This window comes from Citrus sinensis, chromosome 5 (assembly GCF_022201045.2).
Source record: "Citrus sinensis cultivar Valencia sweet orange chromosome 5, DVS_A1.0, whole genome shotgun sequence".
Taxonomy (NCBI): Eukaryota; Viridiplantae; Streptophyta; class Magnoliopsida; order Sapindales; family Rutaceae; genus Citrus; species Citrus sinensis.
The window spans coordinates 35,149,423-35,172,704 of NC_068560.1; the positions used below are offsets into that span (position 1 = coordinate 35,149,423).

The window sequence follows — 23,282 nt, forward strand, 5'->3', positions numbered from 1 at the left end:
GTTAAACGGTCTTTTTATTGGAAAAGGATGTGAAGGGAAATTTGTTCCTTTGTGGCAGCTTGTGATAATTGCCAACGAAATAAACATGAAAATGTGTTATCCCCAGGTCTGTTGCAGCCTTTACCAATTCCTGAGCATAATTGGACTGATATCTCTATGGATTTCATAGAAGGACTGCCAAAGTCTAGTGGTAAGCAAATTATTTTTGTGGTGGTGGATAGGCTGAGTAAGTATGCACACTTCATGCCCTTAAGTCATCCATACACTGCTCTTGATGTTGCACAACTTTTTCTAGATAATGTGTATAAGTTGCATGGCTTGCCAAATTCTAGTGTCAGTGACCGAGATAAAGTCTTCACTAGTACTTTTTGGCAAAGTCTGTTTTCATTGTTGAATGTGAACTTGTTGATGAGCACTGCATACCACCCGCAAACCGACAGTCAGACTGAAGTGGTTAACAAGTGCTTAGAACAATATTTGCGATGCATGGCAGGTGATAGGCCGAAAAAATGGGTGAAATGGCTCCCTTTGGCTGAATGGTGGTATAATACTTCTTATCATTTATCAACTCGAATGACACCGTTCGAAGCTGTTTATGGTAGGCCACCTCCTTCGTATATTGCTTATATTCCTGGTACATCTACCGTAGCAACTGTTAATTTGAGCTTAAATGATAGGGATGCTATGATACGTCTGTTGAAAGCCAATTTGGTGGATGCACAAGCTCGAATGAAGCTATATGCTGATAAGAAGAAATCCGAGAGGAAATTTGAGGTGGGAGACATGGTATTTCTATGGTTACAGCCTTATAAACAAGTAAGCTTGTCAATTCACAGCAATAGGAAGTTGTCTCCGAGATTCTATGGGCCTTATAAGGTTATACAAAAGATTGGACAGGTTGCCTATAAGTTAGAGTTGCCTATAGAGTCTAAAATTCATCCTGTCTTTCATGTTTCGTGTTTAAAGAAAAAGGTTGGAGAGGCTGTCACTCCGATTACAGAGTTACCAACAATACGGGAAGACGGGCACCTACAGTTAGTACCTGATTCTGTTTTGGACAGGAGAGTAGTCCAGCGAAGCAATCGTCCGTGCGTGCAGTGGTTGGTTCAGTGGTCTAACTCCTTTCCCGAAGATGCAACTTGGGAGGATGCAGTTAAGATTCAGGAGAAGTTTCCTTGGTTCAAGCCTTGAGGTCAAGGCTTTTATAAAGGGGGAGAGAATGTAACGACCTTTTATTTTTTGACAATATTTTATTTTGGGATTATTTCCATTAGCTATTTTTTAGGTGTTTTGAATTACTGTTTTTGTTATTTAAAATTGCTTGGAGTGTTTTCTTCCGGAAATAGTGGCTTAATCAATGTGGGCTCTTTGGCTCTGACTTTTAAAGAAGCGGGTTGGCTACTGTAAAGGGGGAGAAAAGTTATCAATAAAAAATTAAATTTTTTTTGTCAAATTAGTGTTTCTGCTTCCTGGCTGTTTCAGTGAGTGTGTGTGTGTTAATTACTTTTTTGATTATGGATTTTTACTATTTACTAAATATCATATGTTTAATTCTGCTGAATCTATGCATAACTTGGTTGGGTGCTTCTCCGTTCACAAAACACATTATTTGTCACCCCTAAGGTCTTATTAACTATAGTGCCCATATTGTTATGTCAGCGCATGAATTATCGCCACGGCGTCAGTTTATCATCAATGGCATTACGAGAAACACATTCACTTAAAGATCAAAATTTGGAAAAGAGAAGAAAATATATGCGAGAGAGTGGGGACTCTCATTCCTCAAAATAATAAAAAAAGAGTAATCAATTGCAGAAAGATCTACTCAAAATCACGGCATGTTGCCAAAAATAAACCATAAAATTTACACTGTTGATAGCTTGAGGGGAAAATTGAAGGAAATAAAACTATAAACCTATCCACCATCTAATTGTATTGCGACGATACATTTTCCAAAATTTCTTATCATAACAAAAATATAAAGGACAAAAAAAAAAAAAACAAAAAACAACCACACGGGATCCCATAATGAATACGGCTCACAAACATGAAAAGTGCCCAGCTCAACAATGCTGCAAAGGAAAGGATTACTAATCTTCCTTGTTACGTGAAATCCTAGCACGGTGTCTTAGCTCAGCTTTCTTCCACCTAACGATCAAGGAACATAGAGAAAAGAGGGTGTTCACCTGAAAGAAAAAACCAAGTGTTCAGATAAAATCAACCACTCAAAAGTGTTGAAAAGAAAGAAAAAGAAAATGGTGAGCAGGATGACATTTGCTGACTAACCAATATAATGATTGCAATGAAAAGAAGTGGCCCAGACCAGAGAGCTGACAGGAAAATCCCATGCGAATCAAAATAGTTTTGAGTTGCAAAGCGCTTCCAGTTACTACCAAGTACCCGATTGAGATTCTCAGCAAAATACACACCAGCCACTACAAGAAAACATTGCCTAAATAGCATCAGATTATCATAAAGCATCCAAAAATCCAAAAATTTCAACATGAATACTCATATTTAAATGCTTCTTTGTAGAATTAAACGAGAAGTATAAAAAAACATGTATTATTTGCACAGAGGTGCTCAGAATACAATCACCCATTACACACAGAGAATGTGCAATTGGCAACCAATACTTGCAAATGATTTGGAAACCAAATACTCATAAAGCTTCAGATGGACATAAAATAGCAAAACAACAAGTTATATAAGTGCAAGAAGGCTTTACATTTCATAGCTAGTTGTATCAATTTAGAACTATTGCAAATGATACATACCCTAAAAACCACACTAACAGAAACAAAAATCAAATCCATGCTATTTTTTTTTAAAAAAAAAGAATTCAACTAGTGGGAAAGCCTAGTAAATCGATATTCCCAGAAGTTCAAACACCTAGCAGGCAAAGCTACAATTACGTCAAAAAAGAAACTAAAATGCTTTGTAAGTTCAAATGAAACTAATTAGAAAGTTCATATATCAAACAAACACAATGCAAGGCATCTTGATCTTCAAATCTTCAAATTTAATTAGTGGGACAAACATTTGAGAATCTGAACTACTGGGGATCAATCATTAAGAATTGCATAAGCAATAAAACAAAGAAAAAACACTTACAAGCAAGAAGGAACAAATACATTTGGATATTGAGATTTTTTCTCGAGGATATGGCTACTACAAGCAACACAAAATGAAATGCCATTAAACCCATTAACCAAGGCTCCTGTAAAATAAAATGCCAACCCCAGAAAGCGAGGGGAAGGAAAAAAGAAAAAGAAAAAGAAATTAGAAACTTGCATCAGAAAAAGAAAATCATTAAAAGTTAAACCCATATTATAGATAAGTTAAATTCAAACATAGAAAGGGGTATCGGTACGGATGGGTACCTTCCAGTCGATGGCGTGAAAGAAACCAATGAAGTTATCCAAAGCGGGTCGGAGTCCGGTGCGGAGCTCCGCGGAGAGTTTCTGAACCAGATCCGCCATTTGATCCATGTGGGCCTCCGCAGCTGATCTAAGCTCCTCCATAGTTTAGAGGTTTGAATGTAGTAATTTCAGATCTTGAGCGCGTGGTTTGTTTGCAGTCGATTGCTGCCTTGGCGAACCAGTCCCCTCTTTCTCCCTTTCTCCACTCTCTTCTTTTTAGTTCTCGGTGTCTCTTCTCTTCGTAATTAATTAACTTCCTCAATTTTATTAATTGGTTTAATTGGGCTGGGCCGAGTTCAAATCATTGTTCATTTCATCCCACCTTTGTGGGCAGGCAGATCCATATAATTCCACATACACAACCCTAGAAAATGCAATTGACCCGATAAGCTTTTTATTTTCCCTTAAATTTGTGTCTATATTTTAATATTTTTATGAAGTCACACAGTTAGTTATAATTACCCCCAATAATCACATAATATAACATCTATTTTCATTAATATTTTATTTTATTTTATTTATTATTGTGTTGCCTTTACCAGCCAATTTTAGGTTTTGCTTCTAGTCTCATTCAATACCATACTACTGCTCTTTAGTATAAATGCAATATTAAAATACATGTTTATGTGAGGAGACATTCAAGCCCCTTTTGTATGTGCGCATATGTTGATGAATTTTGTTTTCAAATATTTGGAAATAATTTTGCCATAATAGTCGTATCTAAATTAACATATATACTCTAAGATCAGCATGTTGAAACCAATCTAAGAAAGAAATGTGTAAAATGAGAGTACATATCACTAGATCGATGTCAAATCAGGATTTGGATTCTCTTATTATTTAATATCATCTTGAGCAAAAATACATATAGGTGATTGGTAGTTAATAAAAAAAAAAAGTTAAATCATACTCATACACTATCACTTAAAGACACGTGGCACAAGATCTTTAAAATCTCATGAGAGCTCAGATCAGGAGATAATTTATATCCGTCAAACCAACCTCTTAAAATTCATGCACCTCACAAATAAATTCAACGGTAAATACCAAAACAATCTGACTCTGCAATCATACACAAACGCAGTAGATGACTAGAACGAAACATTTAGCAAGACCTTGGATTAACAAGTGTATAGAATCAAATAATCTCATCAGGTCGATGGAGCTGATCTTGTCATTGGGTGAAGGGTAAGAATTAATAAAAACGCTATTGAAGTGAATAATAATAATAATAATAGAGAACGAGAGATGTTAAATCGCAAGACATAATCATCAACTTCATAAATATATATATGCCAATATTCTTCGGTAGCAGAAACTTGATGCATGCCAAAGTCCAAAATTATTTGATAAAAACTACACAAATAATGAATGTGTTAGAGCTAGAATAAGATTAAAATTACAGGCCTATAAATAAATCATACACAGTGCCATGCAGAGGCTGTAAGCAAACACCTATCCTGCCACCCTAATGAAATAGCCTTCCCATCATCTCTTTCGAAAACTTTAAACCCGTTATTATTATTCTCCTCATCAAATTGAAGTGGGCAATAATGGGTTCTAATTTTCAGCAAAAGCTTTGCTTGAATCAAAGATTTTGAACTCATTTTAATCCCACCAAATCCATGGCTCTCCATTCTTGCTTTCCATGTCTCCATCCTCTCATATCTCGGATAATAATTATCATATTTCCCATTATCTGATTCGTCACAGTTGAGCATGCTTTTGATCTCTTTCCCCAAATAATTCTTCTCAATACTTAATCTCTTGTTGCTCTCTTGTGGAAGACAATCATCTAATGAATCGAACATGGCTGCAAAATAATGTAATGACTCCATGAATCTTGATAAGAAGTTCCTAGGGCTTCTGCTTCCTTCTTGCTCCACCAAGGTTACAATAGTGGGTTTGATTGAACGTACTAAGTTTAACGTGTCAGATATTTTCAAATAAATTTTCAAAGTGTTTAAATGAAAAACCAAGTTCGCAGCAACCGTTTCATGTTTCTTTTTCCTGATGTTAACAAGTCTAGACCCTCTAATCAACCCTTGAAATTCAAACACAAGATTGCGAAAACTCTTGGAAAAACTTACTAATCTGTTCTCAGTTTCTTGCAACTCTTCAATACTCCTTCCGAATCCTGTGATCCGAAACGATATTCGGTTGCCATTGGTGGCCTTTTCGGATAAAGATTGTATTAGAGAAGGCCACTGGAAGCCATATGACACATCAAAATCAATTACATGCAATGCACGGTTGTTATTCTCTATCTGCTCTTCGAAGGCTTCGAGTATGGCTTGGTTTGCGGTGAAATGAGCGAGTTGAAAGTAAGGGGACACCCTGTAGAGATCAGTAAAGGCCAAGAACTCTTCTTCTTCGGTTGGCTGTTTCGTGATCATCTCATAAAAAGGAGACCGCCTTGTAAGAAGCCTCGCGGCAAGGCCATCAGCAAAATGAGCAACCACCCTCTGGACTGAGTCACCAGTTAAGGAGACGGTTTGGTAGAGCTCCGTGAGATTCTCCAGGGCTAGTGAGACGTTGTTCTCATCGGCCGCGGTGGCTGTAATGAGGAGCAAATGGATCAAATGAAGGCCTTTATTATTGTTATTACCATCTTCATCAACGACTCCTTTTCTTTTGTGATCAAGCTTGAGCATTTGTTCTCTCATTTGAAGGAGCCTGAAAATTTTGCCTTCACTAACGCAGCAGCCTTCATGATGATACGGGCTAATATTCGAAGAGTTGAGAGAAACCCTAGTGATTCTCTTCCTCTTTCTTTGTTTGTCAACACTACAGGAATCTGATGCAACAATGGCTAGTCTAAGAGCGAGAAACTCTTCTTCTTCTTCTGTATCTTCCATTTGAGAGAGCGAGAGAGATAAGAGTAAAGGTGTAGCTAATTTAGGGCATGAATGAAAGTTGTGAAAGTCAAGATCATGGTTTCGGCCTTTTATGGGAGGGAAGCGGCATGGAATAATTCATAGAAATTCCTTTGTGTCACTACATGGGAATAGAACCAAAAAGCATGCAAGGAGAGGGGATATTTTTTTTTAAAAAAAAAGCATATGATATATTCTTTTTGTCATCAGGCTATGGATATAAATATGCTCCTAAATTTTGAGTAATTGGATTTTTAAGCAATTTTCTTTAGCTGAACACCGAATTCGAGTATAAAACATAATTAGTAAGTAACATTAATAATTAATAAAAGGTGTTGAAGATATAGTATATGAACCAATCAGATAGTTTTACTTGTAAACAATATTCATCTCAAACTAGGACTAATTACATTCATAATCCTCCATGGTTCAGTCTCTTGAGTATTATATGTTAGACATGAATGATAGATCGTGAATATTAATTAATGTTGGGTTGTTAATTAGCTAATAATAAATGCTGATTATTGAACTCTTTTATAGAAAAGTGAGACAATGAAGAAGGGTATATTTTGGTTCTAAAGAATCAGTGTCTTAGTTCAAGAAAGCGTATTAGATGTTTTCAATTATAAATAAGGTATATATGGAAGCTTTTGATAGAGGTTGCCTTGGTAGTTCGGAAGGCTTGAAAAATGCCATGTGAAGTCGACCAAAACAACAGTGGGGAAAATGGAATCCAACCTACCGTCCCGTAACTTGTCTTTTTTTCTCTTCTTCTAGATGCCTTAACAATCACTGCTTTAATTAATTATTCATTTTTCTTCTTAATTTCCTGCCTAAAGTCTTGTCTTGGTAATTTTATTCAATCCATCGCTATACCTTGACTGTGAATAGATTAATGTCACATTTGTTTAATTTAATTTCTAATTAATATATTACTCCCTTTCGGATGTTTGCATTTCATGAAGTTAAAACTGATTATATTGGTCTAATTTGTCTGCACTAAATTAAAATTAATATAATGATGAATTGATAAGTGTATTAGTTCATCATACATACAACCCATGTATTTTGATACATGCTTATAAACCACTGACGCCCAAAAATTAACATACTTTCTAAATCTTATTGAACTGTTGTATAGAAAACGAAGACATTTTTAGCTGTTGCTAGAAAATACCCTTTCTAACTTTGATTCATTAAAGTTTGAGTTTAATTCCAAAGATAAATATCTCATAACAACTGGATTTTTATTTTACTATTTTAGGGCAATGCTGAATATAACTAGAAAAGTAAAAACAAGAATTATTGAAACTTGAGTTTGCATATCTGGAATGGTCGACCGCTGTGGTTTGTACAAGGAGACTAGCTTTCTAAGAAGAAATTTCGGCTGATACTGTTGTATTATTCGAATAAGAGCCGTCGACGCTTTAATTAATGAAGATTCTTTGATAGCCTAAAAAACTTGATTAATATTCAATAATATAGTAATTGTTTTTATGCAAAGGAAGTTGTTTTGTTATGTAATTATCTGATATCATAACACCTCATTAATTTTCGGCAGATGTCTTGAAAACAGATTCTTAATATAATCATAAAAAAATAAAGTCAATATTAAAATTATATATTCTTTTATTAGTTTAGTATACAAAACAATACAAAATGGCAGGCCTATGCTTTCTACTTTTGGGCGAAAACCTAAATTATTATGATTATGATTATTATTATTATTATTATTATATCTTTGTTCATTCCATTGCATTGGTTAATCTCTTACAAAGCGATTTTATGTGATTAATTTTTTACATACTAAAGGTTAGTTAACGATATTGATATATGAATTAATGTATTTTCAATTAATGCACGATATTCCCACTACCTCCAACGTACTGCTCAATTTGCCATTTAAATGTTGAAACATTAATTAATCTAATCAATATGGCTTCTTGTTTTTGGCTTTATTATCGTATGCGTAATCTATATGCAATGTTAATTAAAGTTGAAAAAGCTGCCGATGGAATAATCAGAGATCATGTTGCTTCGTAATGAATGTTTGAACGAGTCCCGTTGAGAAAATCATCGTCAATAATGTTTACATAAGAAATAGATCAAGCGTCCTAATGGCAATGGGGATTAGGTTTTCATTTGTTATTCATTTAAGTCATGGTTATAATGAATGATATCATACTTGATCACCTAATTGATTTGCACATCCATAGAGATAAGTATGATACAAGCGGATTACATTGATACATTTGTAGTCCTTTTCTTCTGTTTCCTTAGAATAGAGCTATACAGCACATCAATTAACGTTTTAATCTAATACCCATAGGACAGATAAAAATTTATTGTTAATTAATTTACAAGTAGGTAGACCCAAAGACCAAAGTTAATTTAATCAAAATATGAAACTATCAAGTTTCACCTAAGAAGTAGAATTAATTATGACATATCCCCAAGGACTTTAAAAGTTTGACATACTGCCCCCAAAGTGCATGCCATTACTGTCGCATTTTGCCTCCCTCCCTTAGATTCGAAACTTGATAAGTTAAACACATAAGCTAAAGTTCCAAAGTATAAAACTTAAAACCTATATTAAGATTTGTTGTGTTGTCACAAAATTCTTGCTTACAACGAGAATGTCAATTAAACTGTTTTACCGGGCACTTTTATTAATAGTTGGCAATAGGCGACGCTGCTCATCTACTACTATGAGAGCTTGACATATGGTAAGTTTTGGGACGTCTGGTCGAATTACAAATGTCCTACAAAAGATACCCTAAACTTACAATAAATGCAAATAGTTTTTGATTTGTTCAACTTTAATTTTACGTACGTTCATTTTTCTTGTAGATTTTTGTGCACCACTAATTTTCACGTTAGTCGCGTATATTTTTTGGGTTTTTTTACTTTAAAAACGAATCATTCAAAATGCAGAAAAAAAATGATAATAATGGTAGTTCATTTGGCTGAAGAAAAAGTTGTTGTAATTGATGCTAGTTAATTTGTTGTTTTGTAATACTTGAAGTCAAAGATTAGTTATAGATTTTGACCTTTGTGTAATTGCTTCATTAATTTTGACCTTTGTGTCTCCCTTTCATTCGATTCATTTTATCATCATCATAATTAATTTTTTTCCTTTATTTTGTGTGGATTATATCATAATTTGTTCATAATAAGATATTATCTCATCCTTTTTTTAGGAGTTAATTAAATTCCAAACTACTCATCATGGAAGCTCAAATGATTTCGCTTAATGCTCGTTGAGCTGACAAGGGTTCATCAATACAGTAATTATAAGGATATTTATTTTCTAGTTTGTACACTTTTTTCAAGTTTTTTATTCACTATTCACATAATCGTTAATGAATGATCACCACCAATAGATATATTCATTACCACCAATAGATAATACGAGATTAGTGTATTAACCAAAGTTATAATTACGAATTAATCAAGTGTAATGTTTATTGATAAAGGCTGAGACCGCAATGTTATACCCATTTGGCTTTAGTTTTGTTTTGATTTCCCCCCCAAAAAAAGATAATAAAGTCCATCAATTATCTTTGAAAAAGACAAACATTGTGCAAATGTTAAGAGAGGAAAGTTCTATTCTCCAACATGATACGTCTCTCCGTGGTTTTGATTCCTTATAATGAAATTGCAAAGGTCATTTTCTTACCAAATATCCACGTCCTTTGCCTAAACATTACAATTTTTATTTTTTGTAAGATATGATTACGAAGTGTATGAGTCATTCTTTCGTATGCAAAATTCATTTGCATTTTCTTAACGCCATTTTGTCTTTCACATTGCCGCCCAAGGAGTTTATTTAGCTGGACGGTTTCGGCCTTTCGGGAAAAAGTGTTTAAATATACAATTGATTGACGACAATATCATATGGCCCTATCAGTCAATTCATAATTTCAACACCATTCACAAAGCAAAATTAATTCATAACTTCAACACCAGTCGTGATGCATAATAGAATCTCACACCACATATGTTGTTGCTCGGCCTGTATAGCAGGTGAAAGCAGAAAGTTTGAACTGCAAAAAGAAGCAGCTTCTGTCTAGAGTGCTTTGTGTATTCAATCACCATTTATCTACCATTGGTTTATATATTTGAAAGTTGAAATTCCATTCAAATGCACGGTTTCATAATCTAAAAATTCAAATAGGTCTTAAAATCATGAACTAAAAACTAAATTGAATTCTCATATTGTTTAACGATGCAATTGACTTAATTCTAAATTAAGATCATAGCCTTAGCTAGCTAATAGCTACACATACATATACAACATACAACAATGCTTTTATGAGCATGGAATGGGATTGTCTGATTGATTACCTTTTTGTCAAAGTTGCAGATAAGACATTTTTGTGCTTCTTTCCAAATATAAACCGAAGGGCTGAGCCAACCAATGGCCATGTTGTTATAATAGCAACATAAGCAAGCAGCCACATGGACCTTTTATTCCTCTGAGACAGCTGGTTCAAGCAACTTGTAACAGAAGCAGTTAAGTTGCGCAATTCGGTGTCGGGAGTGTTTGCAGGTGGTTCACAGGTTCTATCAGTGTTGGGCACAGCATCAGATTTGGCTCCTGTGAGCTGCTCATCTTGTTCAGTATCCAGTACCATTTCACTGTTTGTTTGATGGTCTCCTACAATGCTGTTTCTTGTTTGCTCGTTGCCAACCGCAGCCACCATTCCATCTTCCGAGACATTTAGATAAGGACCCTGATCTATTGAAGATTCCATTGATAAATGAAGGCCTGGTTCCTGAACCTACACAAAAGGAAAAATGAACACTATCATACAGCATAAACAAAACATAAATTGCATTAAGTGGAACAAAAAAGAACTCGTTCAGCATATCTCAGATTTTCGATAACAGGTTATATTTTGTATCGATCCTAAGAAACCTCAGGGTAACAGACACTAATTGCACCTTTTTTCGAACATGCATATATGGACTACTGTGGAGAACACCAAGATACTCATTAACAGCCCTAACCCACCTGCATGGAGAACGGAATACAAAAATAAGTAAAGGGTTTCATTTGAAATTTGTCTTTGGCTTATGGAAGACTGACACATTGGCGAGAGCCATGAAAAACATTAATGCAACAACATTCAAAACGTTTGATAACATGAAGAGTGAAGTACCACATGCCAGCAGCAGTTAGTCCTTCAAAGAATGCTAGATGTCCTCCGTGCCAAGTGGTAGCCAACACAACATTTTTATTTGCCCTGTTAAAGAAAAACGATATCAAAAGGCACATAAAATGATGTAAAAATAGAGACAATGGCATGTATCGAGCAGTTTGACCTGCATTCATCCCAAGGAATTGCTTCTACAGTACAGACAGGATCATCAAGAGAACTGATACAGAGTAGTGGTATTGACACATTCCCAACATATGTAGAACTGCTACAATTTCTATAGTATGTATCCACAGTCTGAGGAAACAACATTACATTTCTGATGAATCAGGAAAGAAAAGGAATTTAGAGAAAAGAGATGAAATGCCAGGTAATTAGTACCTCAAATTTCCCAACAAGGCAGGTAGCATGGCTGTCAAAATCTCGTATGGAACGTGACTTATATGAAGCACAATGGGAACAAACAGCATTAGTTGGCAGGAAGAGCAACAAGCACAACAACCATATGAACTATCAGAACACTACGTAATCAAAAGCTTCAAGTATAGATAACTCCAGATCGACTACACAATTTTAACAAAAAAACAGTTCGATGCGACTTAAAATACCTATTAAACCAATTAGGCTAGCCATAACGGCCTGAGTCTTTTATCTATGCATAGTATACATGTTTGCTCTAACAAATGACTTCAGTCCTGACAATTATGGAAGCCTATAAGAAAAAACCAAAGTCCTCTCTTGCTATATGAGGAAACAAGACGCAAGTTCTGTGGTAAAGAACAAATAAATAGGACGCCCAAGCAGCATGTAGAAATCAGTGACAAACAAAAATTTCTCAATTTATAGATTATGTTCGCAATTAAATAGACGCATTCCTTCAACACAGAAGATGATTTAGCCATGGAAAGGAAGCCAACCTTTTTTATGCCTTCCCAATTTGCAAGGCGAGAATAGCGAGGCTCATGCCTGCAAAGATCATTTTGTATGTTTTCATTTTCAAGTCAAACAAAAGGCATTCCTGTGAAAGAACAACAAATAAAGAAGGAAAAAAAAGAAACAGGAATTCGTCCCTAAATTTAACATCAATAAACATCATTAAAAAAAAAAAAAAGAGGAGGGAGAAAAGAGAGAAGTCTGCACATTTTTCTTTTTTCTATTTTCATAAGTGACACTGTGCCAATATATAGTGTTCATACACAATTCTAATTTGGTAGCATGGACATACAACTGTGCATAATCTTGAAGGCCAATTGTGAGAGCTCTGTCATAAAGTTTTTGTATGAGCCTGCGGCCTATAAACCTGTCGCCAATCTGCAAAGGATTAATTGGGAGGCCATGGCCTCTAGTAAGCTAATGAATGACAGCCAAACAACTGAAAAATATTATTATGATCATTTATTCAATGTAAATGTGGATGTTAAGACACTAACCAAAAGGTCCCATGGAGAGCAAATAGCTGCAGCCCCAGCAACAGGAGTCTTCTCTCCCTCCTCACCAAGATATTTTACCTGAAAGATAAAATTCATAGTAAACAAATATAAATAATACCAAGGTGAAATGATTTATAATCAGATGTCAAAGGAAAAGGTGGGGGCAAATTCTAATGAACATTAAAAACTTAAATGAGATTTAAGTAACAAGAGTTGAACCCAAATAACTATTACCAGAATGTTGGCACCAATGCTAGTTCCAATGGCAAACAAAGGAGCCTTGGGATACTCATGATGGAGATAGCCAATGACTTCCCTTGCATCTTCTGTCCATCCAGCATTATAAAAGCAATCTGACTGCATTTATTTTTATTGTAATCACCATGTTAAGCAAACAATTTATTCGTTTTTTAGTATATTTGATTTTAGAAATGGTAAAATGATTGAAACAAGAAATGATAGAATGATTGAATTGTTTCCTTCATAATGATTACCCAATGTGATTGGATATACAAGAAGAACACATCATGATAAAAGAAAAGAAAACAATCAAGAACTTACAGTAATTGAAACACCGCCCAATCCTCGATGGTTGCTAACAACAACATTCCATCCGCGTTTTGCCGTATTAAAGACAAGATGCCTAATATACTGCAATCCATAAAATGAAAGATGACCATGATGGCCATGATAACGTTACAATGCTTATTTGACAAGAAATTCACTCCACTGATAACAAGTGGAATTAGTGCTCTTAGTTGTCGAAGTGCAAATAAGTCCTTTCTCCATCATTAACATTTTTCTCGGTCCTGCAATATGTACAGTGATTTTTTCTATAGATCAGTTCAAGAGGAGATTCAATGTATATCAGGCCCCTCTATATGTTCTAACCTACTTATTTGCTTTATTTGGTCTAGGTAGATCTTCTATAAAATATTGTCTTGTTCATGGACAATGCAAAAATAGCTTCCTGAGACATTACCAAAAATTTTCAATTTGAGAAGATTTCTACACGTCTTTTCATCATAACCAATAATCAATAACATCATGATTTGGTACCTTCATGAAGAGATCAGAAAGATAAAACAAGACATAAAATCAGACTTACAGAAGCTGCAGAATCACTTGTTAAGCCAGGTATCACAATCGCAATCGGCGTAGTGTCATCTTTAGAAATGAAATTATTTGCGTGAAAAACATCTCCAGGACCTGCTGAATTATCAAGTATAGCAAGTACTTTATCAATGACAGTATAATTTCCTACAAGAAGAAATGTTGGTAATAACCATCAAATGTCATTTCTCCCTTCATCTTAACTAGGAGGGGATTCTGAGATAGGATGGAAATTCTGGCAGAGGGGTGATTCAGAAAAGTTTTAGTTTTTAGCTTACTTTATCTATCTTCATAGCAGAAGTTTCCACTGTATACTAACCAATATGATATATTTACCGTCAGCACTCACAAGCCAGCCCAAACAAATCAGCCCACCCCCATATGAGTGAAACAAGTTATTAATATGAATTAATATGATGTTATTACCAGTAGAACCCATTAGCCAATCCAGAGCAATCATCCCACCATCAGATAAACGAAATAGTTGTCTGAGAAGAAAATATACAAGAACATTTGTCAGATTCAAACCCCAGCCAACAATCAAAATGCAAACACACAAGAAGGGATTACCATCAGTTATTCTAAACATTTAGCAAATACTTCTGCAAATTCACCAGTACATAATTATGGGTAAATTTTACACATTGTACACCAGATAGGAAGGAACTATTTCCAGTAGCAAGTGACAAAGAAAAAGGAAATAAATCAAGTCCCTGCATTCCACTCATGTGAAACAGGAAAAAAAACAAACAAAAAAAACACGTAGATGCCGACTGGAGCTCCCACTAATTTAGACGACACTGAAATGTGATATAATACATTTCAGATTCCAATTATATGTACAGAGCAAGAATGTTCTAACTCAATTAATAAAGATACACAAAGTAATATTAATATTAAACTCACAGATTCATTCTCTCCAAAGTTATTACCATGACTTCAAATAGAGCTGCTATTGCTATTTTTTCTCAAAAATTTATTGTAATAAACACAAAATTGAATGAGATATAAGAAGAAAAAAATCAAAATCAACCTAAAAGTAAAGTAATGACCTTCTGTAGCTGAAACATGGAGGCCTTCCAAAGAAATGCAGGAAAGCAGTCTGAATATGAGGACTTGAAAGCCACGGCGTCACCAAATACCTGCACGAATTTATCAGAAAGATTTAAATTTGATTATTTTAAAAGAGAAAAATTGAATGACGCGTTTTGTTTTGGTTTGGGAATTGGCAGACCTGCCGTGGACAATTTTACACTTGGAAACGACGCCGTCGTAGATAGGAGAGGAGGAGTTGAAGGTCAAGCGAACGGGAGAACCTCGAAATCCGGAGAAGAGATCTTCGACAAAATGAAACTCCAAGAAATTGTAAATAACAATGACGAAGAGAAGTGAAAGAGCCAATACATAATGCGAGATTGGAATCAGACGGAGCGCATTGAACAAGAGCGCGTAAGCATCGCCATTCAGAGAGGATGACGAAGAAGAAGAAGATTCTTCAGAGAAACTCATCGATAACAAAACGGCGAGCATTTCCTGTTGTTGAGAGCGTCGTTTAGAGATGCTGTGTGCCTTGTGTGTTTTGTTAGTTGAAGTTTAGTTATGGCGGATCGGTTAGAGAAGGAAAAAGAGAGCAACACGTGGTGATTACATGGCATGTTGTAACGAAGCGGAACGTTGGCGCGCCACACTGGTCTATTACGACGTAAATCTTATTGAAATTAGAAAAGAAAATAATTGAAAATTAATCTCTTTTTAGTTTGCTCACTAATGATTGAACATCGGTTATATAATATTGAGTAGTAGTAAACAAGGTTTTTTTAATCATCATAAATTACATTGATTCAACTCAAAGGAGGCCATTTCTAGGGCCATAAACCGGCCTATTGTACTGAGTGCACCCACGCCGGTCACTAGAGTGTCAATTTAGTAAATTACTCCATTGTTCATTTGTTTGTTTATGTCTTATGATCTTATGGAAAACATACTGTCATACAGTCCTGGATTGCAACTCCATTTTTTTGAATGGGACTGTTAACACCCATCTAATTTTCTTTTCAAACCCCCTTTATGTCGAAACCACCTCCTTCTAACTCCTAAAATATCCTTTTCCATACTTTCCCCTTCTCCCTGATTCAAAAAAAAAAAAAAAAAAAATTAATCTCTTCAAAACAAATCCAACTACAGATTTTTCTTTTTACAAATCTTGAATTATTAAATCATATATATTTAACTCAAAAAAATCATACATATATATATATATATATATATATATATATATTAAATAGAATTAAAAGTGAATAGAAATAGTATTATGTAATTTTTTAAAATTAAAAAAATTAAAATGCATAAGTATTTGTGAGGAAACAAAAAATGTAAAAGACTAGTTGCACGGTCTAAAGAGTTAGAAAGAAAAATATAATTGTGTAATTATATTTATTTTGTCCTTTAATGTAATTGTAATAGGAGAGGAGTTTTATAAAAATTACAGACGTATAAACTCTTCTTTTTTTTTTTAAGTGATTATGTATCTGAATTGTACCCAATTATTCGGGGTTTTAATTATTGGATGAAACACCTACGTAGAAAAATTGCTTTACTTTGTAGTCAACGTATAGCTATGTGAACAATAGACTAAGGAATGCTGCTGCTGTTTTCCCTAACGATAGTAACGTCAATGGCTGCGGTTCAAGATGTGATTCATGGTGCGTGAAATTGGATAAAGAAATCATTACTGGATATACAATGCCAGCAAAGGACAAAGCACGATTCTTAATGGAAGAAATCAGGAGGTCTTATCCAAATGAGGGCAATCCTTGTAATGAAGAAGGGTTATCTTTTGGGATCAGAATAATTTTTATTCAATTAATATGATTGGTGGTTAATAAATTAAAAAAAAATAATTAAATTTTAATTATACACTAATACTAAAACACAGGTGCTATCTCTTGATTTTTAGGAGAGTTTTAACTCGTCAGGTATTGCTTGTTCATTTACTTTGCCTTTCTTTACCGAGATGCCCCAAGGTTTGGAATCCTCTTCAAAATCCATGGCATGATGAGCTACTCATCTCCGTGCCTATATAGAAGGAAGTGCTGCAAAGTGAGAATTTGTGCTACCTGCTTTGACAGAATCTAGCATCAATACCTGGGACCGTGCATCTATACCCTGAGCGGGTGCTTAAATTTCTGGAATCTTGGTATTATCTGATTCCTTCTTCATGATTGGCACCCATGTGAAGGTGATGATGCTTCTGCATTAAGATATATTGGTACCTCGGAAGACTCTGCTCCATTCAGTAACCTGCGAACAACTTATGGATCCATATGCAGTTCCAACACAGCAGGCTGCTGACATACAAGAACTCCAAATAAAAATCCCAGCAAACCAGCCAGAGCCTTTCCCAAGCCTAACCTCTGGATGAATGAAATAGAGAGGGTTTCATTCTCGGTGGTGTTTTTTTTGAAAGGAAGCACATTTTTCCTTTTTTGGGGGGATTATGTGAACAATGTTGGTGGAAAATACAGGCACTGGACTTGGACGACACCTCAGCCGCTAACCAAAGTAACAAAATGAATATAGCTTTGTATATTTCCCAGGTGACCGAGTTTAATTTTAGTGCCAACTAGTGTTACTTGAAAGTGGAATATATCGTATACATCTGTGAAATATAATCACTAATTGATGATTATACTTGAAACTTATAGTACGTACTTGAAAGTGTTCATGTGACTGTGTTTGTCCAGTGTAGATAAGCAAAATCAAAGCCGGACAAATTCATAAGGATGATATTAATAGCTTAATAAAGGGGAATTATTCTTGCACCATCTTTATTTTATCATATGTATATTTAATCATTATAAAATTTTGACATATTTTTTATACTATTTTTATTTTTAAGCTTATACCCGTCAACTATTTTGACTAACAAAAATAATTATTTTATCTCTAAATGAATTAAAAATTATTTATTCAAAAAAATTTGAAAAATGAAAAATTATAATTACAAAAATACTCCAAAATTTAATCAAATAAATAAATTTCAAATCTAACATGTTAATTCTTTATAATGATAGTTTCATTTAAAAAATTATATATTATGTTAATTTCTTGTAATTATAAATTCATTTAATTTGTATAAGAAAGTTTCTCGATATTAATTATAGAGAAATTTACAATAATTATATGAAACTTTTCTCTTCCTGTTAATTTTTGTAAACTTCGTTTTACTTAATTTAATTTTAAAAATTAAATGAAATTTTAATTACCAAATATTATAATTACAAGATGTTAATTTTTTGTAATTATATTTTTATTTAAAAATTATCATCTTTTTTCTTATAAATATAATTTTTTAAAAAAAAATTGTAGAATAAAATAGTATTTTAATTCATTTAAAGATAAAATAATTATTTTTAGTGTTAAAATAGTTGATTGATATAAACTTAAAAACAAAGATAGTGCAAAGGACATGCCAAAATTTTATAGTGATCAAATGTACATATAATAAAATAAAAATGGTACAGAGATAATTTTTCTTTAGTAAAAGTAAATACCGATGTGATTTTAAAACGAAGCCATCGAAAATATAGCAATTACGAACAAACACCTTGTCAATTATTTCACTCACTAAACAAGTAACAACATACATTTAAACTCCATACACACACAAGCCTTGCAGCCATGCACCACATTCATTTACTTACCAGCAGAATTATTTTCCCAAAAGTACTCAGCGGTTAGGCACATTTCGGATGACTTAAAAAAAAAAAGAAAAAAGTCCGTCCCTTCTTTATGTCCAACAAACTAAGACTAGCTAGTACTTATTAGTTTGATTTGCGGTTGCAGTTCCCGCTTCAGTTATCGGCGGGGGAACATCCGCGGTTGTTGATGGGAGCAGGGTGAGTGCAACGATACCACTTAAGGCAGCCGCAACTGCGCCGACCATAAAGGCCGGCATGTTGCCACCTCCGCAAACGGCATCAAAGGGTCCGCTAAGTAAAGACACCAGCATCTGTTAAAGTAGTAAACAACAATAAAATCTTAATAAGAAACTTCTAACAATAATAATAATAATAAATGTAGTGCAGTAATTAACCCATAACACAATATCTTGTTTCACACCTCTCTCACTTAAATTTTTTTTTTATTATAACAAAAGTCTTATTTAGAATTGAGGTGCTGTAACTTTTAAGCTATAGTTACATTATGAAATAAAAGTTAATAATATATAGTAAATATAAATTTTAAATAATAATTTTAATAAAATTATTAAATATATAATAAATTTTCTATTATACAAATAAAAATTTATATCAACATAAATTTTAAAATATAACAACAAATATTTACCAAGCACTTAAGTGTTATAACTTAAAAACTATAGTTTTCTAACTTCAATTACAAACACACACAGAATAAAATAAAACGCGTGCGCACACACACATATCTACCTGTGGAACAACTATTGCAAGATTCAAAACACCCAACGAAAGCCCTGCAAGTAATTATTCATACCAAATTGATTAGAAGATACTTTAAATTTATATTCAGAAACGAGTTTTCATTTGGGCAGAGAAAATATAAATACCTTGACCAGCAGCAGAAGTTCTAGAAAATATGGATGCCATAGCAAACGGAACGCTGAAAGTAATCTGCACACTCACAGTACTTCATAAATCAATCAATAAAAGTTGTTCTGACAATATTTTAAAACCATTTATTGGAATTTACTTTCAACTTTTGGTATTATGCTCTCTATTACTCTAAAAATAAAATTTATTTTTATGAAAGGATTGTAGGATAAGAACAACAGTTCAAATAAAGAGTAATAAGAGGCGCTCAGTCCATTTATAAGAGCGCATTAAATGCATTAAATACCTGTCCAATTCAAAACAACAAAAGAATCTATTTTTCACTATGCTTTTATAGTTTATATAAATTTCAGAAATTAAGAATTGATGATAATATCAATTCATCTTTGGATTGTTAGCATATACAATTTTATAACTAAAAAAATGAAAAAAGAAAAAAGAAAAAAGAAAAAAGAAAAAGAAAAAACATAATCATGTTAAGGATTGGACTTTGGAGACTCAATTATGTTCGCTGCCAAAAGTGAAAATATGAAACATGCAGCCGGCAACTATTTTGAAAACTTACGGGACACAAATCTCAAAAAGCGGACATCAGAATCCTAAAGTTTTCAAACTGATACAATTATCGACTAGGGATACCAAAACTAATAAAATAAAGCAAGAATTTAATATTTAATTTTATTATTATTTCTTTTTTCTTTTTATGTGCGCAAGAAAAAGTTAATTGATCACTTACAGCTTGAGGAATTCCCAACACAGTGAAGATAGCCAAAGCGCCAACTTTCACACCAACCGGCGGCGGCAAGATATGGGTGGCTCCGCCTGCTGTGGTGACGGACCGGCGGTTGGACTCGGCCAATTTGGTAATCAAAAAGGTGAAAACCAAAGAAACCGCCAACAAGAAATTGACAACGCCCCAGAGCCTCTTGACGCCACCAATCAGCTTCGCCAAGACCTCCACACCCAGCGACGTGAACCCCAGAACGATAGCGTTAAGCATCAGCCCCAACGACCCCGCTCTCACCCCGTTGTTATACACCCTCAGCTCCTCTGCACTGCCCTTGGAGCTCCCTCCGTACACCTCCCTCCCCATCCAATCAGTGTCGAACAACAAGAACGGGAACCATGCAATCCAGTTCAACGCCGTCACCGCAAGTAGGATCCACATAGGCTTTTGCAACCCTTTCAATGCACCAAATATCTCGCTGAAAAATGGTTCCTTCGTGGACAGCGCCGTTTCTTTATTTTCGTTATCATCAATCTCTTCTAATCTTTTCTCAGTTACGTAAAAAAGTGCTATTGTCGTTAGGGTTATTAGCAGAGCTATGGAGAGGAAGAAGCACGTTTTCAAATTTGCACAGTAAACGTCGCAAGCTTTTGACTTTGTGAACGGAAGCATGTGGTACAAGTGAGTGTAGGAGCCGGCGGCATAGCCGAGCACGTTACCGACGGCCATGAAGAATGAGAAAAACGAGTTTGCGGTTCTTGTTCTCCTGTTGCTGCTGCCGGAGAGATCGGCGAGGAGGGCTCTGCATGGGCCTTGTAATGTGTTATTCGCGACGTCGAGAATCCAGAAGCCGATGACGAAGATGATGATGGCGCGGGTTTTGACGGAATCGGTAACGGAGTCGCCCGCGGCGTGGCCTATGTCGGCGGCGTAGCCGATGAGAAACACAGCGATGGCGACGAGGACGGCGCCGGCAAGAATGAAGGGACGGCGACGGCCGAAGCGGGATTTGCAGGTGTCGCTGTGGAAGCCGACGATGGGCTGGACGATCATGCCAGAGATGGGGCCGCAGAGCCAAATGAGGGAAGACCATTTGTGAGGGATGCCCAGGAGCTGAACGTAGGGGGTCAAAAGAGAGAGCTGCAGGGCCCACCCGAATTGCACCCCCGCTGCTATGGACGCCACCATTACGATCTTCCACATCGGGTACGGTGGCGGCGTTGGTGGCCGCCGTAGCTCAATTGAGGATTGATTCTTTGTTGGTGCTGCTGCAGCTGCGCCTGCTTCGGTACTCTCCATGGCCAGCCAACTAATTAAGCTACCAAAATATCGTTAATATGTGATGAATTTTGAGTGTTGTGAGTAAGAGAATTTATAGTACAGGTCCGTGGGGGCAACTTGCGACTTGGCGTCAATGTCCTTATCCAATTTCGAATCTGCTGTCCCAGTCTTACTTGCTTGTTTACTGTGGTTATTTTCCACGTGTGTTACGGTGGCCAACGTCTCATGTCCTTCTTTAGAATAGTCATTAATGAGTTGATATCATCATTTGAAACCTTTAGCCATGCTAATTAAGAACACTATCTTTTTCAGTTTTTAACTTTTGTTAATAAAGTGGGAGAGTAGTTAGAGTAGTTGAGTTGCCTGGTCAATATAGTCTGGTCAAGGAAACGTATATGTTTCTTGAAACTTGCTTGATTTTAGACTTACTTAGCGTTTACTTTTTAGATTGGATTGAGAATTTTAAAGAGTGGGAATCCTAAGATTGAGAGTGTGGAGTGAGAATAGGAGTAGATTGTTTACTTACACTGAAATGGAAGTATGGAATAGAGATCAGAATCCAATTTATGTATTTACTTTGTCTTGAATTGGGAGTAAATAATTTCAAATTACAATTTTATCTTTATTTAAAGAATTATAGTTTTTAATTACAAAATTAATAAAAAATATATTTCATGAATAATATTTATTTTATTATATTTGTAAATTTATTATAATTATTAATATTCTTAATTATGAACAATAAATTATTAATTTTAATATAAAATGAAACCTTATTTTATTTTATTTAATATAATCATATTAAATTTATTATTATATAAAATAATAAAATAATATTATTTAGTACAAAATTAATATTTTCTTAGAATAAACTATTTATTATTATTAATATTAAATAAATATAGTACTATTATTTTTAAAATAAATATAATAATATTATATTTATTAATTCTCTATTAATATAATAATATTATATTTATTAATTCTCTATTAATATAATAATATTATTTTAAAACAATTTTAACTTAGAATCAATGTAAATTATTATTTAGTTAAATATAATATTATTATTCAAATAAATATAATATTATTTATTTTATTTTATTAATTATAAAATATTAAATTAAATTAAATTAAAAAATAAAAGGGTAAAAAAGGGAGAGGTGGGAGTGGAACCTCCCCCAATAGGAGTCCCACTCCCACTCCCCACTCCAAAAATAAGTGGGGCTCACGGAGTGGGATTCCCACTCTCTTCCCATTTTAAGGAAGTAAACGCTAGAGTGGGAGGAATCCACACTCCTCACTCCCACTCCAGCAAGTAAACACAGCATTATAGTCTTGTTGGAGTCAAGTTCACAGACCTACTCAATCTACACTCCTAATGCAGATAATATTATTTTAGGGTTTCGTTATCAGTAAGTTATTTAATTTTTGTCAACTAGATTTTCAAATATTACCATTTGGTATGTTATTAGAGTAGAGTGATGATACAACTATAAATTCTTAAATTTTTGTATAAACTTATCTTATATAAATTAATGTGGCATTAATTTATTAGTGAATGAAAATATAAAATAATATAAATAAATTATGTGGGTCAAGTGATATTTAATTCAACCAATTTTATCATGCCGCATCAGTTCGTACAAAATAAATTTGTACAAGAGTTCATGACTATAT

At 34.3% G+C, this 23,282-nt stretch overlaps 4 protein-coding genes across 6 annotated transcripts; all 4 read right to left on the reverse strand.

Moving 5' to 3' along the window:
* Window positions 1-1,822: 1,822 nt before the first annotated feature.
* LOC102629082 (uncharacterized) lies at window positions 1,823-3,666 on the reverse strand. Its single transcript, XM_006473147.4, has 4 exons — window positions 3,384-3,666; window positions 3,115-3,220; window positions 2,287-2,435; window positions 1,823-2,186 (listed from the first exon to the last, which is right to left on the reverse strand). Exons 1-4 carry the CDS (start codon window positions 3,522-3,524, stop codon window positions 2,091-2,093), a joined length of 492 nt encoding a protein of 163 aa, XP_006473210.2. The 5' UTR covers window positions 3,525-3,666; the 3' UTR covers window positions 1,823-2,090.
* Window positions 3,667-4,747: 1,081 nt separating this feature from the next.
* LOC102629370 (GRAS family protein RAM1-like) lies at window positions 4,748-6,406 on the reverse strand. The gene has a single exon (XM_006473148.3). The coding sequence runs from the start codon at window positions 6,278-6,280 to the stop codon at window positions 4,841-4,843; it is 1,440 nt and encodes a 479-aa protein (XP_006473211.2). The 5' UTR covers window positions 6,281-6,406; the 3' UTR covers window positions 4,748-4,840.
* A 4,081-nt stretch (window positions 6,407-10,487) lies between these two features.
* LOC102629655 (embryogenesis-associated protein EMB8) lies at window positions 10,488-16,128 on the reverse strand. Of its 3 annotated transcripts, none has more exons than XM_052442677.1 (14): window positions 15,238-16,125; window positions 15,056-15,145; window positions 14,430-14,491; window positions 13,999-14,099; window positions 13,452-13,541; window positions 13,125-13,247; window positions 12,891-12,968; window positions 12,686-12,771; window positions 12,378-12,426; window positions 11,842-11,898; window positions 11,627-11,757; window positions 11,464-11,547; window positions 11,246-11,315; window positions 10,488-11,082 (listed from the first exon to the last, which is right to left on the reverse strand). In XM_052442677.1, exons 1-14 carry the CDS (start codon window positions 15,531-15,533, stop codon window positions 10,642-10,644), a joined length of 1,758 nt encoding a protein of 585 aa, XP_052298637.1. In that variant the 5' UTR covers window positions 15,534-16,125; the 3' UTR covers window positions 10,488-10,641. The 3 variants fall into 3 exon arrangements, with proteins under 3 accessions (XP_052298637.1, XP_052298636.1, XP_052298638.1); XM_052442676.1 differs by having other exon boundaries at window positions 13,999-14,102; XM_052442678.1 differs by lacking the exon at window positions 11,246-11,315 and having other exon boundaries at window positions 10,904-11,082; window positions 13,999-14,102; window positions 15,238-16,128.
* Window positions 16,129-18,797: 2,669 nt separating this feature from the next.
* Window positions 18,798-21,674, reverse strand: LOC102578043 (citrus sucrose transporter 1). The gene is made up of 4 exons (XM_052442158.1): window positions 20,331-21,674; window positions 19,591-19,654; window positions 19,454-19,497; window positions 18,798-19,014 (listed from the first exon to the last, which is right to left on the reverse strand). Exons 1-4 carry the CDS (start codon window positions 21,618-21,620, stop codon window positions 18,817-18,819), a joined length of 1,596 nt encoding a protein of 531 aa, XP_052298118.1. The 5' UTR covers window positions 21,621-21,674; the 3' UTR covers window positions 18,798-18,816.
* Window positions 21,675-23,282: the final 1,608 nt, after the last annotated feature.